The following is a 15,300-nucleotide window of genomic DNA, read 5'->3' on the forward strand; positions in this document are numbered from 1 at the left end:
AGGTGGTATATCATCCTTTATTTTAAAAAGGGGGCATAAGAATTGATATTATATTTGCAATGCAAAAATATGCAAGGATTGACAACAAACTAAAAAATATGGCTGTTTTACAATGGAGTTGACAAAAATGAATAGAAGCAAGACTTCCCAATATATTTTCATTGTGTTATTAGTTGTTTGTATTATTTGATTTTATGTCCCCAAAAATATATGCTTAGTCAAAAATATGAAGCTAAGGGAAGGTAGGGGAGGGTGGGGGTAAGGGGGAAAGATCAACCAAAGGGCTTATATGCAAGCATATAGGCCTAACCAATGGACACGGACAACCGGGGGGGGGGGGGGGGGTGAGGGCATGAGCGGGGGGGGGGGGGGTAGAGGGTAATGTGGGGACAAGGACACATATGTAATATCTTAATCAATAAAAAATATATTAAAAAAATATGAAGCTATAAAATAAAACCCACTCCTTTATGAATTAAAAATTAAAATCTCACACACACATACACACACAATTACCATCTAGAAAAATAACCCACAAACACAGTTCACTAAAGAGTAAATGACAAATTAATAAGATATTTGAAATAGTCCTTAGTCTTTTCTTTTCAACCAGAGAAGATAACAACACAGCCCTAGCCAGTTTGGCTCAGTGGATAGAGCATAGGCCTGCGGACCAAAGGGTCCCAGGTTTGATTCCAGTCAAAGGCACACACTGTTCCTTGGTTGCAGGCTCCTCCCGGTCCGGGCCCTGGTCAGGGCTCGAGCAGGAGGCAACCAATCGATGTGTTTCTCTCACATCGATATTCTGTCTTTCCCTGTCTCTTCCACTCTCCCTAAAAATCAATGGAAAAATATCCTCAGGTGAGGATTAAAAAAATAAATAACAACACAAAGAGAAAAGGGGAAGATAAGAATGCGAAATTTGCAGAGAAAGAAATAGAAACAACTAATAACACAATGAAAAGGTGTTCATAGAAACATCAGTGAGATGTCATTTCCACCTCTGCGACAGGCACGAGGAAACGGTCACTCTCATACCCTTTTGGAGGGTAAGCTGGCAATCTTCATAAAAATGTAAAAGCATCTACAGCCTCCACCTCAGTAGTTACTAGTCATTGGCCTCTCTCTCCTCACTACTTGTGGAACTACGTGCACAAGTCCATCCATCACAATCTTTGTTCAAGGATACTGCTTGCAGGACTGTTTTTAGTGACAAAAACAAACCATCCATGCGTGCATCACTGAGGGCCCTTAGAAGTAAGTTAGCGCACAGTCACATGATGCGATACTGCACAGGCTGGAAGGAACGAGGGCACCCGAAGTGGTAACACAGAAAGATACCAAGGGGTGTTGTCCGGAGACGAAAGCAATGGTGCAGAAAAATACCGAGAGTAGCGTCTAAGCGTGAAACGGGAGGGGGGCGTAGAGGTAGAGGAACAGGGAGAAACACTGCAACTTCTTTCTGGATACATTTTGTTTACATTTCATACTTTTTTGCTGTTTGAATGTTAAGTATGAAATTTCATTAAAAACCAAGTTATTTAATATATATTTTGGCAATTACGTGCCAAGCACATGCAGACAAAAGTAGTTTCTCTATCATATCTACATCATCTCCCAGTGTTGGTGACAAAGACAATTCTAACCAACAATACAAACCTGCACATCACCTCAAACTCTGTTTTCAAGCTCACACGATAGGAGACGTGGGAGTACAAGAGCCGGGCGCCTGTTTCTGTGTCTGTGTTCACTGTTACCTGACCAGCACTAGGGCCCCGGGGACACAGCACAGATCTGGATTCACCACTGATTAATGACTCATCCGCAAGCAAATCACTTAGCTGGTGGCTCTGGGCCTCAGTTTCCCCTCCAAAGAAAAATGAGTATGGGTGCACACGTGTGTGTGGCAGAGGAGGCTACTGGATACTTCTAAATCTGTATGATTCTAACTTAAAAGTACTACAACATTTCATTGATAATTTGGAAAGTAGCAAACACTCAAGCTGCGCATGTTATCTATCCAGGATCTCAATAAACAGACAAAAAAAATATTACATACCAAAAGATACCCAGCTTAGCTGAATATCTAGAGGCTGAAAAAAAGACCATCAATGGGTCCACTGATGTCAAGCCAAAAGAACAGCATTCATGCTGTTAAAATAATAAAATGAAAATACTTTCACGATGTCAGCCCTAATTTTTATTTATTTTTTCAATGGCACATGGATATGAAATTCCCCATCACTTACTTTACCATAGTGGTTGCCCTCTGAGCCAACCGATAACACTGACTCTGAAGATCTGCAATGGGGCCATGACATGAACATGAATATTCTCAACTATCTGTGGTCTAGCTTTCAGGCAAGTAGGGAAACATAGTTTCCGGAAATTCAAACTTTACACAACAGCGGAAGTCAGGAGCATGAGGTAGGAGTATAAGATTTCCACGGCCATTGCAACTATTATTCTATTAGCTATAAACTGTCAAGTGTTCCTGTATTAGGCTATTCTCACCTACTTCTGAAATCCACAGTTGCTCATGTGCAAAAATCAGTCCCAGCGAGACAACATATTACCATAAATCGTTAAGTGCCAGGAAAGGTAGGCACTGACTTTTATTTTTCTATTTCCATATTTGTCAAGAGATGATCTATGTCTACCCTTTTCACTGTTCCCTCTGAACTAGGCAGAGACTAAAGGAAAAGTAGGCCAAGTATATTTAATATTTTACACCAAGTTCTTTGTTAAGATGGCTTGGCCAGCCCCGCGCCTGACTCTCACACCAGCCCGACAGCTCCAGTAGGAAAGAAGCACCAGCATCACGGGTGCTGCGCTCCAAAGCCTACTAATGCACTGAGGGTTACTGGCCAACTTCTTCACATAAAGGCAAGTGTGAGCGTATGTGTGTGAACATGTGTGTGCCCACGACATGGGGGAGCCAGTCACAGCTGCTTAATTTCTGTAAAGCTTTTTTTTCCTTAATAGGGAGGTGGGTTGTGGTTACTTACCATCCTCATAAGCCGCTACCGCCAGCGAGCTGTTTATCCTCACAAAGGAGACATATGGCTGCATTCCAGGCTCGTCCTCCTCCTCATACTCGGAGTCCAGGAAGGGGGCTACGTAGTCCCAGGTGCGGGTGTCCCACACCCTCACGTCCCCTGATGTGTATCTGGAAAAGAAGGACCTCGTTGGTTCCAAGTGGAGACAGAGAGCAGGGCCATAGTGAGAAAATGGGGAGAGCCTAAAACAACACAGGAGGAAGATTTGGTTGGAGTGGAACCACCCCTGCAACACTGTTCAGATGAGTGACTCCAACAGGAAAAACTGTCATCCTGCATAACAAAAAGGCTGTGAACACCTTTCACATTCTCAGAGCACAATGCTGACAACTTCAAGAGAACACTAGACCATAAAAAAGTGGGTATCGAGATCTTTTTTTTCCTTTCACACTATTATAACCTTAAGTCCTTCCAGTAAAGAGATCACTAGCATAAATTTGTAGAAGCCACAGTATTTACATACATGAACACACAAGAAAGACAGGCAGAGAGCAAGAGAAAAACTAAAGACTAATGGTCTTCCAGGCACAAGCTTTCTAATACCTCATCCATGCATCAGATTTGACTGATTAAAGTCCCTAAAGACTAATTGATTTGCTGAAACAATTAAATCTTGCCTTTAGCAGCCAGACAATGCTGCCTTCTCATGAAAAGCTCTTGCTGAAATGCATGACACTCCCAGTTTTGCCCACTTAGAAAATAGGAGCCCTCACTCTCTGCTATTACTACTGCCACTCCAACAAATGAAGCTTTCCATCAAAGCCACAGCAGGGCCAGAACTGCTCAGACACGAGGCCACTAGGAAAAGGGCCTGGCCAGATGACGAGGTGGTGCACTGCCTGCCACTGGGTATTTATGCTAAGTTCCCTACATCTGCTTCAGAGGGCACCATTCAACACGTAAAGCAACTGCAGGGAAGCATATCAGAGATGTTATAAGAGTCCATATGTACCCACACAAACACAGGCAGACAATTTAGGGGGTTTCCAAGCCATTGTTCTTTTGGGGTTTCTTTTAATATATTTTTATTGATTTCAGAGAGGAAAGGAGAGGAAGATAGAAACATCAATGATGAGAAAGAATCATCGATTGGCTGTCTCCTGCACGCTCCACACTGGGGTCTGAGCCCACAACCCCGGGCATGTGCTCTGATCGGGAATCAAACCATGACCTCCTGGTTCATAGGTTGACACTCAACCACTTGAGCCACACCAGCTGGACCTTTCAGGGTTTCTTTGATCCACGTTAAAAATGTGGAGTCGAACACAATAGCCTCTGAGGTTTATTTAATTACTGCAATCTATGGTATGATTCATTACAAAGTAGTTACAGATCAATTTCTCATGTGAGATTTCTTAATAAGGAAACTAAGAATACTCTTAATTCAGGAGTGCTTCATTTACTAAATGCAATAAGTAGTCTTCCTCTCAAATTAATAATTGGCAGTAAATACAAAGATTGTGTAATTCAAAGGTCATTCTGTCGCAGATTCTCTAGGCTGGAGGGTCCTCTCCTGGCAGACAGCATCTGGAGAGTGTGCGTGAGAGAGCCAGATAAGAGGCACGTGCTTTCTAACACTGGACTGATGGGCCTGTTTGACCACTCATCCTCAGTAAACAGAAACACTCACTCCACGGTGTCATTAGCCTGGTGAGGCACAAGCAAGGGTGGATATTGATAGCACCGCGGCCGAAGCACGGCTGCTGGCTCCTGGGCCCTCCGGGCAGTGTTCCAGATGACCCTCCATAAGGAGGAACCCCACACAAGAACACACACCCCACTGCACCGAAGCTTCCAGGCTCACCCTGACTCTCCGAAAATGACTCAGGCAATCCCCGGAGTAAGGCTACTTCCTTATTAGCGAGAGACATTAAACAGAGATGACATGTTTGGAATTCTAGACTGTGTGAGTAGATTCTTAGGGTTAATTTTGAAGTGAAAGGAAAAGAAAGGTGAGAAGGATGACAACATCTTTCAGAAATTCAGAGAAGCTGAGTGAAGAAAGGGAATTTAGAAATCAGAGAATTAAAAAACTTGGAGAAAAAGAAGTGCATAAACTAGGAAAATGTATTTCTACTCCATTAGTCTCATTCTGTTTTTTAACCTGTACATAGAACCACACCAGTGGTCTTCATGTGGTCCTTTGGGGTGCCACAGTACAGAGGAGAGGACTTTAGTGGCTGAGCTCCACCCCACCCCCAGTCCTTTATATGATGAGGTCCCAGGTAAAACAACAACAACCAAACGAAACTTAGAAAACTGCTGAATCCCACAACAGTGACCTGTGAGATGCAACGTGTTGCTCTCTCATTACCTAGGGAAGAGGAGAGAGGGAGGGCAGAGATGCCACGGAGAAGAGCACTCCGTGAACATCTAATATCCCGGCGAGTCTTCTCTTCCATGAAGTTGTCCCACTCACGCTGCAACTCCACAAGTTGAAGTTAAATGCGTGCAGTCCTCAAAAGTTTTAGTCACCACCAAAGTAGCCCCTTGCTGAATTCCTTATTTTTGCTGGTGATTTTTTTTTTTTTGCCCACTACCCACATTGCAATATACGTTCAAATCGCTACACCCTTTCTTCTCATTCCTAGGAATGCCACTCTATCTACATCCCTCGAGCCCTCACAACTGTACCATGGCAGCCCCCCTACAGCTAAGCTTCTCCCACCTCCAGTCAACCCTGCACAAGCCAAGTCCTCAAAAATACTTGACTCCATGAATCATCCTGCATTTCTCCTTAACCCTCCTAGACCATGTGCCCTATGATCTACACAGCCTAGACTTACTCTCATGGCAACTGTGTGTGTGTGACTATCTGACTGTTTGTCTCCCCTACAAACCTACAAGCTTCTGAAGTCAGGGGCTGGGTCCTGCTCACAGCTGTGGATCAGTGACTGGAACTGTCAGACTGGAAGAGCAGTGGACACCCAGGAAGTCCTCTGTAAATACGTAGTCTTAACACCTAATGGAATGAAGCTGTAATTACTAGCCTAGCACTAAGAACACTCCACAACCTAGCGCCCACTCCTCTTCCCAGCCTCATTTCCTACCCTTCCTTAGCATGAGCCAGCCTCCATTCATTGGCTTCCAAACACTCTTGCCTCTGAACCTCGGCTCACAGCCTTCCCTCCTCCTGACTCAGCCCAGTGGGTCTCAACCTTGACTGCACATTATAGAATAACCTGGAATGCTTTTAAGACTCCCAATACCCAAGCACGCCTCAGACCAATTAAAATGGACTCTCTGGCCCAGCCAATGTGGCTCAGTGGTTGAGGGTCAACCTATGAACCAGGAGGTCATGCTTCAATTCCCAGTCAAAGCACAGGCCCGGGTTGTGGACTCCATCCCCAGTGTGGGGTGTGCAGGAGGCAGCCGATGATTCTCTCTCTCTTTTATTTTTTATATTTTTTTATTGATTAAGATATTACATATGTGTACCCTCTACCTCCCCCCCCCCCCCGCTCATCCCCTCACCCCCCCGTTGTCCGTGTCCATTGGTTAGGTCTATATGCTTGCATATAAGTCCTTTGGTTGATCCTTCCCCCTTGCCCCCACCCTCCCCTACCTTCCCTCCAAGGCCCGACAGTCCAATCAAAGCCTCTCCATCTCTGGATCAGTCCTTGTTCATCAGTTTATGTTGTTCATTATATTCCACAAATAAGTGAGATCTTGTATTTATCCGCTCTCCAGTTCCATCCATGCTGTGGCAAATGGTAAGAGTTCCTTTTTCTTCTTCCTCTTCTTAAAGAATACCTTTCAGCATTTCATATAATGCTGGTTTGGTGGTGATGAACTCCTTTAGCTTTTTCTTATCCGTGAAGCTCTTTATCTGACCTTCCATTCTGAATGATAGCTTTGCTGGATAAAGTAATCTTGGTTGCAGGTTCTTGCTATTCATCTCTTTGAATATTTCTTGCCACTCTCTTCTGGCCTGCATGGTTTCTGTTGAGAAATCAGCTGACAGTCGGATGGGTACTCCCTTGTAGGTAACTGACTGTCTTTCTCTTGCTGCTTTTAAGATTCTCTCTTTATCTTTTGCTCTTGGCATTTTAATTATGATGTGTCTTGGTGTGGTCCTCTTTGGATTCCTTTTGTTTGGGGTTCTCTGCGCTTCCTGGACTTGTAAGTCCATTTCTTTCACCAGGTGGGGGAAGTTTTCTGTCATTATTTCTTCAAAAAGGTTTTCAATATCTTGCCCTCTCTCTCCTTCTGGTACCCCTATAATTCTGATGTTGGTACGCTTGAAGTTGTCCCAGAGGTTCCTTACACTATCTTCATATTTTTTTAATCTCTTTTCTTTTTTCTTTTTCGGTTGGGTATTTTTTTTCTTTGTATTTCAAATCTTTGACTTGATTCTTGGGATCCTCTTGTCTGCTGTTGGATCTCTGTAAATTATTCTTTATTTCAGTCAGTGTATGCTTAATTTCTAGTTGGTCCTTTTTCATGTCCTCCATGGTCTCACTATACTCCTTGAGGGATTCATTAAATTTATCGGCGGTTTCCATAAAATTCTTGACAAACCTTATAAACGTGGCCTTGAACTCTATATCCAGTCATCTGCCCTCCTCCGTTTCTGCCAATTGTGACCTGTTTCTTTGTCTCCGCATTTTGGCTGCTTCCCTGTGTTGATAGAGTGGCCCTGCGCACCAGGTGTCCTATAGGGCCCAGTGGCTCAGCCTCCCCAGTTACCTGGGGTGGACACTCTTGGTGCACTCTTGGTGCCTTGGTTGTTTTAGGATCACTGGGAGGAAGTGACCTCCAGGCCAATTGGCTGTGGGAAGCAGCTGTGTCTGACGTGGGAGAATGGTCCCCCTCTGACCACTGGGTACAGTGGCTCCTGGATCTAAGAAGGTGCTAATTCAGCCCCTGCCTGAGGCCACACAGCCGGAGCCATGAAGAGGCTCAGCTGTGAAGCAATGCAAGCAGCTGCGGGGCCTTGGGCCTTCTCTTGGAAGTTCCGGGTCTGCTTGGCTGGGCTGTAGTTAGGTACATTCACATGCACATGGGTGGGGCGGGGTCTCAGGGAGTCAAAAGGGCGGAGAAAGAAGCTATGGCTGATTCTCCGCGCCCGGAGTCGCGTGTCTCAGTGTCCCGGTAACGGCTGCAAGCACCTCTGAGGGAAATCCGCCCTCAAGTTCGCCCGCTGCCGCCTGACAGAGCAGCCTCTCCCCGTATGAGTCCTGGGTCCCCAGAGACTTCCCGGAACCGGAGTTCAGAGCAGTCGGGAGCTTGTAATTCAAAAAGACAGCCGCGTCCTCAGGTGCCACCCCCTTTCCGCGCGCGCGAGCCGCTGCCGTACCTCTGCACTCAGCCTCCGCAGCTCCTCTGGCTCTCAGCGTGCTTTTCTTTTCTTCTAGTTGTAGAAATTACACTCAGCCAGCCTTCCTGTTGTTCTGGACGATGTTTGCTCCGTCCTTTGGGATATTATTCAATTGTTGTGGGAGGCGACTATTTCCCGGTGTTTATCTATGCTGCCATCTTAGTTTCTCCTGATTCTCTCTTATCACTGATGTTTCTATCTCTCTTTCCCTCTCCCTACCCTCTGAAATCAATAAAAATATTTTTTTTGAAAACTGACTCTCTGGAGGTGGAACCAGGCATCAATATTTCCAATGTGCAGCCAGGATTGAGAACCTCTAACCTACCCCAAGTCCCCCAACTCCTCAAGGTCTAGCAAAGGCTCTACTCCTCCATGAAGCCTTCTCTGGCTCAACTACCATGCCCCATATCTGAAGAAACGGCATTCATTGGTACGTTCCATGTCTCCTCACTGTAAAGTCCTCATGAAGGCCATATCTCAATGCCACAGCCTCCATCACAGTGCCTTACACACAGCTAACAATAAGCAAATGGTTGAAAGGGGACATCCACATTTGAGTTCAAATGGTTTGAGTGGCACCTCCTTCCATATCTGCTGCCCACCTTCCAGTGCTATTGATTAATGAAACACCCAAAATGCACACATCAATATGCATTAGAATTCTTGCATGTGTTTCTAAACTGATTAAAATAATTATAAAACACAAGATAAGCTAAATTATTTCAGTAAACATGAAGTTGTCCATAGATAGCCACTGAAATTAATTCCATTCTTCATGGCTAACGAGTATGATAATAACACAAATGTTTTGCTACAAAATGACTCAGGAAGCAAAATGTAAGAGACTTTACGTCTCTTTCACGATAGGAGCAGGGAATAAATAGCGTGATGACTCCATTGCAGGTTCTAAAATCTAACACGGATTAAAGCAAGCACAGCAGTGGCAATGGGACTCAATGCTAAAGAAACATGTTTTTACCAGGGTGAAACATCGGTAGGGGCAGAGGGACCTGGACCCGACCCTAAATGTGATCTACAAGCACTTAGCACATTGGCCAGGAGAAGCAAGAACCGACATCCAAGCAAGGTAGGGAAAAGGGCTGATTTTTCTCCAGAGCTCCAGATGTCTTTATTGCTGCCTAATGGCAATTACACTCAACCAATTCAGACACCACTATGACAGCTGCATTGTCAGTAAGCCTTTGGACCCCAATGTTGATGGCTCTCTAATTAGTGCCCATGCAAAGTACAACTGCAACTAATGGAAGAGCACTAAAGAAACAATGAAGAAGCAGCCTTTTCCAAAGCAGTAAGGATGTCCCAGCCCATGGCACGGGCCAGTGAAACTGTATGCCTTCGCCCTCTTTTTTTATGCTTGGCAAGGCTGAGTTTACCTCCAAATAAATGGGTCACAGACCACAGCTGATTTTTTGTTGAAAGAATGGGAATAGAGCCTCTCTCAAGCTCAGCACGCCAGAGCAATTGCCAATTTAAAATGATTTATCACCAAAGAGCTTTCATTAACTTGTAAGTCTCCAATAAACAGACTACTGATTTGGACTAAAAGACCGGAAGAAAAAGAGGGAAGACATACAGCTAAAAACGACCTTTAACCTTTCTTTTCATATAATTGTCCAGCAGGGTGAGAGAGGCGGGGCATGGTTTCATTTTGCTTGCAGGTGTCAGGTCTTCTTTGCGAAAAACAATGTTTGTCAAAGCTCTTCATAATAACCTGGGGGGTTGTTTTGATTTAAGGAAGCTGGAAATGGGGTTAAGTGACTTACCCAAGGTCACAGAAACATTTTAGTGGCACAGCTGGGATCAAAACAGGTTCTTGGGCTTTTTTCAATCTGCTGCTTAGCCAACAAGCCACTCCATCTCCTGCGATGAAGTGTCTTTAAACTAATACAGCTTTTAAGAACCATCCCCATTTAAGTGCAATATAAGGAATTTATTGTTTTCAATATTGTGACTCAGGCTTGCAGGACACAGCCCCTGACCCTAACTCATCAATTCTACCACTGTATCTCAACTGGAAGGCAAGAAGCCAACAGCAATAACACAAAAGCTCAGGATGCTGGCAAGGAGTGTGGCTGGGCAGATGCAATGGTGCCTCCCACACCTGCTTCACAGGTGATGTGGGAGGACATATGTAGTGGATGGTAAAACTTCACCCTCTATAGGGCCATACTCATGCAGCTCCCCACCCCCCAAAAAAGTCATGATTCTATTCTGACCAGGTACTCAAAGCAGCCTAAAGGAGCCTTGTTATGAGTGAGGCCTCAGACCAGGAACAGCAAATGGTTTCATTTGTGTGTCAAATTCAATAAATTAGTAGTGGTTGCCTACTGCCCTGTGTTGAGAAGGATTCTGAGCTGTATTCCATCCAACTCACCAGATCAATAAATGCTATAAAGGCTTATCAATGCTCAGTGTCGGTTTGGGAGTGAGGAGTGGCAGCATACCTACAAGTTATTTGCATCTCTGCCCCATACTAAATTCTCCCTGGCCAACTCCTAACCATCCTTCCAGACTCAGCTGAGAAGTCACTTCCCAGGAGAAACCCAGCTGACTCCGAGCCTGTAGGTGCCTCTCCCAGCGCGTTTCAGTGCCCTGATCGTCCCCTACTCTACCATCCCCCATGCTGTCTATATCCCTGGGTCAGGCTGTGAGCAAGGGAGATATCCTTGCCACAAGCAAGAGATGTGTCTGCAGCATTCATCTGTGCTTGTAAATGTTGAATGAAGCTCCTGACTTAAAACTTACACGATGAAGTGATTTAAAGCCTACAGAGCAATTAGGCAGAGGCCCCTAAAAGTACAGCACCCACATGGCAAGAAACATTTATTCCCTTAATGTGTGGAGGTTTTAAGAACTACTCGCATACTCCATCCTTTCGTTAGCAATACCAAAGATTACAAATCAATGAAATCAAGAGTATTTACTGTTTTCTATGAAACATGACTGTGTTGTATTATGCAATTAACAAAATGAACTCAGTCCCACAGTGCAGTCTTTTTGTGGAAATGCACTCCTACAAACATCAAGTGCAGCTTAAGACGCATCAATTGAAAAATAATGAACATCTTAATGGACCTTACGAGATACATGCACTACACACTTAAAACTGTTTTCCATACATCTTGGTTAATCACAATCAATAGAGCCAGAGTCAATGATGATTATGCGGAGTTATTGTAGCTGTGGCCCTTCCCATTATTCCTTGGAGAACCAGAGATGGATAAATGCAGTCATGAGTTCACCAGTATTTATTAAGGACATTCTGGAGCTCCTTCATTAAGGACATAATAAATGCAATGCTGTCCTCTCATCTCTTATCAATATCTTACCTCAGACTTATTTACCAGAAGAGCATGTATACCTCACAGCAGAAAATAAATAAATTTAAAAGTATTTTTAAAAAGAGGTCCCTAACGGGTAATGATCAAATTCCTTATGGGAAGCAGACCAATGCCATAATAAGCTGCAGCACAAAATCAATATAAAATGAGGTTGAAAGGGAAACTGACAAGAGAGAGTTTTGTGTGTGTGTTTTTTTAAAGAAAAAGTATGACTTAGTAAGTATAAATATGGGGTGACATTTGCCTAATGCAACTTTTATCACCAGTCTGTATTTAAAAAACACCTGTTATCTGAAGAGCTGCAAAGAAGTCCCAGGTATTATCCATTTTTATTCATTTACATTGAAACAGGAACTTTAGGGGACTACAGGCAGGCTTGGGGAATTTTTAGAATTGTGGTCCATGGAAAAACACAGGGCTACAGGCTGGGAGAAGGTACATCTCCATAACACAAGGAAGCCAGGTGCAGCTTTATTTCCTTAAGACAAGGGAACTGGAAGTAACCAAAAAAGGTCTATATTTACAAAATAAAGGAGGAGGAAGAAAGCCCAGAAGGAATGGAATGACTATGAGGGAGGAGGGCCTCAGGAATCACTATAGTAACCAATTCAAAAGGGGATATCAGGACACAGGAACTGCAGCCTTTATAAACCACTAGAGGCCCGATGCATGAAGATTCATACAAGAATGGGCCTTCCTTCCCCTGGCTGTCGGCACCACCTCCGCTCTGGCTGGAGCCACCTTTCTGCCTTCCCACGCTGCCCAGAGGCCTGGAGCGGCTGGGGCAGTGCAGGGAGGCTGGCAGTGCGGAACGCCTGCGTCATCAGCAAGCGTCCCGCCCAGCCCCCAGCAGCTCAGCACCTGCATATGCAAATGAACCCACCAGCTTTGTTGGGTTCATTTGCACACGCGCTCCTGATTGGCTGGTGGGTGTCACGAAGGTACAATTTGCATCTTTCTCTTTTATTAGTGTAGATGGAAACAGAAAGTCTGTGGGACCCTTTTCCCTCTTCCCACGTGGGAGGCCATTCTGTGGGATTCTTTCCCTCTCCCCACATGGGAGTCTGTATTTGTTCTTCAATAAATCTCCACCTTTGCTATACTACCCTCTGTCCATGGATTCATTCTACAACTCCAGCAGACAAAGAATCCAGGTTCCAGTCCAAAAATTCCATATCAACATGAAACTAGTAGAGAATTGACTACACCACCCTTGAGGTCTCTGGCTTCTGAATAGAAAATATTTTAAAAATTCAGGGCAAATATACACTATTTCTGATCAAAGCCATATTTTGGCACGGTACCTGGTCAATACAAAGGCACATTTTTAATTATTGGAATAACTGGAGGAAAAAGTAGCTAAGAATAAGGCTAACATTCTACTGCAAGTGCCACTAGGCAAACTGAACCAACCAGAGATTCAGTGCATATATAAACTAGCTCAAAATCTTGCTTCCTATCTAGGAAGACTGGAAACCCTCTCACATCTGATGTCCAGGTTGTGTGGACAGACAGAGCTAATAAAAATGAAAACCACGACAGTCAGAAGTCACTTGGCTGCTTGAGAGCGATGTGGCACGCTTGCATTGAAGGGAATGGAGATGGATAAAAGGCATGAGAGCAAATGGGACAACTGAGTATTTTTAGGGAAAGGAGAGAGCTAATCTTTTGCAACATTAAATGATACATTTTTCCCTCCACCCACACTAGGCAGAGGAAAAACATGGACCCAGTGAGTCACTGTTGTAGTAAAGGTGGGGACTATATCCTAAGAAGGCATATCCTATCAGTGGAAAACCACTTAGGAGTATTGAGAAAAACCTCAATACAAAGAGAGTGCCTGACATTTTAAAAACCAAAAGTGGGGGAAATGGTCCTATAATGTAAACAGAAAAGGGTGCTTTCTTATGCAAACTGACAGGCTTCACACTTAGGAATCTTAATAACAGTGAGGAGGGAGTTTCTAGCAAAACACCACCACACTCCTGGGCCTCTGATAAAAGCTTTTGATGGGCTAATAGCTTCATGGTTAGCAGAGCAGAGCTCACAAGGCCTCCAGTGACCCAGGTCTGACTTTCTCCTGTAAGTTTTACCTGAGATGCTCTCCTTCACTAGGTGGCAGCACAGGAAATATGCTTCTGGCAAATTATACCTAGACCTACATCTCGGGTTCTGTAATGTGACCTCTTTGAACTCATGACATCATCTGTTTTCAACACTCTTCCCTCCACACAGTGCACCTGGGAAGCAAGAGTGGCCTGGGCAGCACAGAACAGCGCAGGGATGCTTTCATAGCCTCGTTCCTTCACCCTTTTTCCTCAGCGATAAACATAATTTGAGAAACATTCTAAAATTCTCAGAGCTATCACCACCAAAAACAAAAATAAAACAAAGAAAGAAACAAACAAAAAACACACTTTCTGATCACTTATTATCAACAAACTTTCTAGATAACATCTCTTTTTGTAAATACAAGGGAAGCACACACGGGACCTCATGATATTTCAGGAGTGATATCAGATCCCAGAGAAAGTGCAGCCAGAGGCTGAACCCCAAGAGAAACAGACAGGTGGCTTATTGTATAGAGATTGGTGGCTTTGCAACACCAAGTTTTCTCAAGTTAAAGAAATAGGAAATTTTAGCTGGAAAATCGAAGTAAAGGCAGTGTCTGAATGACTTAGTCACGGTTGAAGGAACTTCACTTACCTAACAACAAAGAAAACAATTGGCTCAGGCAGTTTCTGGGAATGTGCTAAAGGGCCAAATGGGCGCAGAGAAAGGCCAGAGGAAGGCCAGGGCAGGAGGCAGGCGGGTCAGAGATGCAGTGAGGAAGCTCAGAGAGTGCAGGGTCTCAGACATATGAGGAGTTTTCTTTCCCCTCAAGTTTCCTGGGTGCTAGGACTGGTGTTAGGGCCTGAGGGTACAAAGATTCTCAATTCATGGGCTCCACATTTTAAGAGGGGTCCAGTCAACAAGAGCAAACAGTACCAAGAGGCCGAAGGGGGTGGGGCAAGAAAAGGCCATTGGTTTGCAACCCCCTGGGAATGTGAGAGGGTAGCTCAGTGGGAGGGCTGGGAAGGAAGCCCGCCTGCAGGAGGCTAAGATGTGGGTAGAGAACAAGGGGCGTGTACTCTGATATTTATGGTATTCATGGAAAGCAGGTTCATTCCAGAGAGCAGGCTTGAGGGATGGTTTAGACGTCAACCCAAAAAGTTAAATTAGAAAGAAGCTGTGGGTTATGAGGCAATTTAAAATAATTTAACCTAGAATTCATTCTTCTAAATCTATCGACTCCACTTATGGGACTCCAGCCTAGGAAAACAATTAGACTAGGGGAGGGTAATGGCAGAACTTTAACTCTTTAGTCTACCCGCTTTTATGGAATTCAAAGTTTCTATAATAAGCATGTGTTTTATAGTTTTTAAATAAGAAGATTTACAGTACTAAAAATGGAAAAATCTGAAAACCTCTATACAGAAAATATTCACACCGTATGATAACAAAATGAAATGAATTGTCTAGTACTAGGGAAATGAGTAAGAAAATTAGGATATAATTA

General features: G+C 44.1%; 1 protein-coding gene across 1 annotated transcript in view; it reads right to left on the reverse strand.

Annotated features, from left to right (window-relative positions):
• The window catches only part of FBXW8 (F-box and WD repeat domain containing 8), a gene marked incomplete at its 5' end in the record, with an annotated part of 113,557 nt that overhangs the window by 57,923 nt on the left and 40,334 nt on the right, over positions 1-15,300 (reverse strand). Inside the window, one exon of the mRNA XM_081113357.1 lies at positions 3,009-3,169. Within this exon, the coding sequence (XP_080969483.1) occupies positions 3,009-3,169 (161 nt within the window). The remainder of the gene's footprint in view (positions 1-3,008; positions 3,170-15,300) is intronic.

Source organism: Myotis nattereri (assembly GCF_964212035.1).
Source record: "Myotis nattereri genome assembly, chromosome: 19".
Lineage (NCBI taxonomy): Eukaryota > Metazoa > Chordata > Mammalia > Chiroptera > Vespertilionidae > Myotis > Myotis nattereri.